The 4,244-nt window shown below is 53.1% G+C and overlaps 1 protein-coding gene across 1 annotated transcript; it reads right to left on the reverse strand.

Annotated features, from left to right (window-relative positions):
* Positions 1 to 637: 637 nt before the first annotated feature.
* Positions 638 to 2,373, reverse strand: LOC119302986 (tryptamine hydroxycinnamoyltransferase 2-like). Its single transcript, XM_037580061.1, has 2 exons — positions 1,942 to 2,373; positions 638 to 1,816 (listed from the first exon to the last, which is right to left on the reverse strand). The coding sequence occupies exons 1-2, from the start codon at positions 2,314 to 2,316 to the stop codon at positions 872 to 874; spliced, it is 1,320 nt and encodes a 439-aa protein (XP_037435958.1). The 5' UTR covers positions 2,317 to 2,373; the 3' UTR covers positions 638 to 871.
* Between the last annotated feature and the right edge of the window lie 1,871 nt (positions 2,374 to 4,244).

Consider the following 4,244-nt stretch of genomic DNA (forward strand, 5'->3'; position numbering starts at 1 on the left):
AGATTGCAAAGAAGACAGCTCCCACACCCTTCGACATGCCCATTTTGCGACCAAGCTCAGGAAACTATTGATCACTTGCTATTGGGCTGCGTGCTAGCGCGACAAGTGTGAACCAGCATCACCAGCGCTTGGGGTAAACCTACCTGGATGCCAACCGTGGGTGTCAACTTGGTGCAATGGTGGACATCTCTCAGCCCGCAGAAGCAGTTAAGGAAAGAGACATGGACCGTGGTGACGCTTGTCGCATGGATGATATAGAAGCACAGGAACGACATCGTCTTCAATGGTGCTTCCCCCTCGGCGGACGTCGTGATTAGGAGGATCGAGTTTGAGGGTCAATATTGGAGGGCCGCGGGTTTACTTTGGGAGTAAGGCTCTCTCCCATGTACGGTCAATAGGTTGGGTAGTGGCGAGTGATCCACATGTGGATCTTCTTGGCTTTCTAAGCCGTGGCTAGGTTGTAATGAATGCTCTGCCTATTATGGGCCCTTCTATCTATGCTTCTGATGACGCATCCTTGAAAAAGAAAATACCACACCATCACATCAACGCATCATAATTCAAATAATTCAAATTCTACCAGGCATCTCAATCACTTTTGAAATTTATATCTTTATTTTCCATATATTTATTTTCAAATTCATTATTTTTGGAGGCGCAACACCATGCGCTATCATGTTCTAGTTACTACAAATAAATTACACCAATCTTTGCAAACATGTTATGAACTATGATTACATGAGTACAAGCCAATGAGCCAAGTATGCAGTTAAGCACGCAAGGATGCAGTTCTTAGGGAGTATATAATTTCGTTGTGTTACTCTCTTGTGCATATCTATATGAGTATACTATATATATGGTCTCTGGATGCTTAGTCCATGGAGTAGCAGATCTGCTTGAAAGCCCGGACGTGTACGTCATCGAGCGCCATGAAGAGGTCGACACCGCCCTTGGGGTCGCACGACGGCACGAAGATCATTATTCCTTCGATGGGCAGATCCGGCGGTAGGAACGCGCAGGGCGGCCCGCAGCCAAAGTCGAGGTCGTGGAACCGGAATCCGAGCCAGCTATCAACCTCCAGGTCAGGGCAAAACATTGTGCCTGGCGTCGCAGCCGTCGACGCCAGCTCCTCGCCGCCGTCTTCAATCACGCCGCGCTCCGCCTCCCCGAAGTCGATAAACGACTGGATGTACTCGTCGTCGACGAGCGCGACGGCGTCCCGGATGGCGCCGACCACCGCTGGGTAGCTGCTGGACAGGAGGTCCCGAACCTGCATCCTCGGGAACGCCCAGAGCACCATGTTCCCGAAGAAGTCCATGGGCACGGAAGGCTTTGCGCGGCCGCGGCAGTTGACAGCGACCCTCACCTGCGTGAAATCATCTGGCGCCAGATCCCGCGCCGCCGTGATCTTCTTCCACGCGTGCGCAAGGAGGCACTGGAACGTGCTGCAGCGCGTGCCCACACGGGCCTTGAGGTCGGCGACGAACTCGTCCGGGAAGTGCACGGCCAGGTTCTTGATCCTGTCCATGGAGAGGACACCATACGAGTGGCTCCAACTGAGCTCGCCCTTGAATTCGATATTCCGGTGATCATGCGCCGGCGTCGGTGGGCTTCGGGGGACAACGGTGGCCGAGCGATCGACGAACGGCGACATGAGGACTGCCGAGTCGGTGCGGACGGCGCTGGCCCACGCGGTGTAGAAGACGCTCATGGACTGACCGTCGGCGACCTGGTGATGGCAGGCGGTGCCGATCACCAGACCGCCGCACGCGTACCTCGTCAGCTGCGCCTGGAAGATGGGCTCATTCGCACGTTCCTGAGACCCAAAAGTGTCAAAATCATCAGCATGGTTTCAACCCTACAGTACTGATATCTGATGTGCTTTATGTTACGTGTAGAAATTCTTATTTGGACGTGTAAAAATACTCTGCATCTCATCACCTTTTCGGCCTTCGGGTAGAGCTCGTTGATGTGCGCGGACACGTCGTGCGCCAGCAGCGCGTCGGCAAGGTCCGCGTCCGCGGTGGCCTCGAGAACGAGCACCCCGGCGTCGTTGAGGTGGAAGCACTTCCGGCCGTGGTCGTCCGCAGCGAACCTCCCGGCGAGGTGCGGGAACCTGGCGACGGCGGCGACGAGGCCGGCCTTGAGCGCGTCGTTGGTCGGCGCCGGCGCGTTCCACGCGAAGACGGCCGGGATGTAGCCGTCCGTGGAGGCGCGGTCAAAGACGGTGAGAGGGACCTTCTTGCCGCCGCCGCGGGCCGACTCCCGTGAGGGCTCGAGCACCGTGCTCTGCGTGATCTCCACCGTCACTGCCATTGCTGGAGCACCCAAGCTAACTAATGCTCGTGTGTGTTTGTTTTGTGTGGCTCGTTGTGTTGTGTGGGTCGTTGGGTTAGCGTAGGTTAGCGTGTGCATGTATATATAGGCGGTGGGATTTTTTGGCGCCAGCCGGCCAGTCGGAATACCCTCGAAGGTAAGTTAATAGGTTGGCTGGTTAGTCAAAATTTGGGTTGGTAACGTTGACGCCACGAGCACCAACCCCGGGCGTGCGTGCATGTGGCTGCTCAATTTTCTGGCTATCGGCGCAAAGGTGATTTGTAAGCGCGTGGCATGCCAAGAGAGTGGTGTTCGTACTCGTACGTACGAACATTCCCTGTTGAATTCTCGGCCTTCCGACAACAGTCTCCTCTCCGCGTCTTCTTCAACCTTGGCCAGCAAGTTCTGCCTCCAAAATAAATACTAGGTTTTCTAAACGAACCTCATCCACACAGCATGTCAGTCTACGCCAGGTTTCATTATTTAGTTGTGGATGAACTACCTTGAAGTTGCGCGTAGATGTTCAACCATAACTAGACCCAACTGAAAGACTAGTATGTAGTGACTGGATCGAACTTCAGCCAAACTTAGTGGCGTCTATGGGTTTCGGGGACTATATATGGAATTAGCGGAGCTACCTTAAACATACAGTGTATAATTCGTTTTTTTTCGTTGCACTCTTAAATATCAGTGATGATAGCATGATGTGTTTGATGCATCACGTAAGGACAAAAAGCACAAGATTAAGCATCTCCAGTACACGATTGTTGATTGGTTAGTCAACGGTGTAATATCTTGGTAGGTAAGATCATATCTACCTAGGTGCCCAGGTGCATGATCAGGCCGGTAGTAGTATGGACTAGCTAGATGACCAACGCTGATCTCTTGGGTGCACGGTCATGGATAGTAGTATGGATTAACAGTTTGTCTAATTCACATTTAGATGTTTTTTTGTCTAATTCACATTTAGATGTTTTTTAAGGATGTCACACTACCAGAATTTACCCAATTGCCGACGGCCAAATCTATGCCGACGGCCCCCGTCGGCATAGATGGATGTATCCCGACGGCCCAGGTCAGGCTGTCGGCGTAGAAAAGCCGTCGGCATACACAAACCTATGCCGACGAGGGCCGTCGGCACAGATCAGCCGTCGGCATCCAAGTCAATATGCCTACGGCGGCCGGCGGCATAGAGGCGGCCGTCGGCGTATCTGTGGGCCCAGCTACCCGGGCAGCGACATCCTTTGACGTCACGAAGCGGGGCCTAACAGTGGCCGTCTACATAGCTATGCTGACAGCAAGGCCGTCAGCATAGCTATGCCGACGTCATCGATCCGCGTGATCCGCCACGTCAACGATCCGAAACGCTCACCAGTCCGTGGGATGGCATATCTATGCCGTCGGCATAGGTCTGGCACATGGACGGTGCCACGTCATCGATCCGCGCCATACACCACGTCATCGATCCAGGGCTCTACCCTTCCGTGGTTGCGGCTATGCCGACGGAATAGCCGTAGGCATATATTTCTAATATTTTTTTTCATATTTTATTTATTTTCTCTTTTTTCCTTTTCATTTTTTCCAAAATAATTAGATTAACTTAAATGTGCCTTATGTACAGAAAACATATCTCGATTTTATATATATATATATATATATATATATATATATATATATATATATATATATATCGATTGCCCCCTCACGGGCATCGCTTCCGTTGTGTTACGGAGAGGGGAGACGGGACGGGGTACCTTGGGGGTAGCAATGCCGCCAGGTGTTGCGGTGGGCCCTCCTACGGTTGTGGAAGCGTGGTGGCAAGCGCAGGCACCCAGCACGCGGCTCCGGGGTGTGCCCCTCCCCTCACGGGCGTCGCTGCCGCCGTGTCCCGGAGGGGGAAAACGGCAACGTCGGGCCGACACGGAGGG

This window comes from Triticum dicoccoides, chromosome 1B (assembly GCF_002162155.2).
Source record: "Triticum dicoccoides isolate Atlit2015 ecotype Zavitan chromosome 1B, WEW_v2.0, whole genome shotgun sequence".
Lineage (NCBI taxonomy): Eukaryota > Viridiplantae > Streptophyta > Magnoliopsida > Poales > Poaceae > Triticum > Triticum dicoccoides.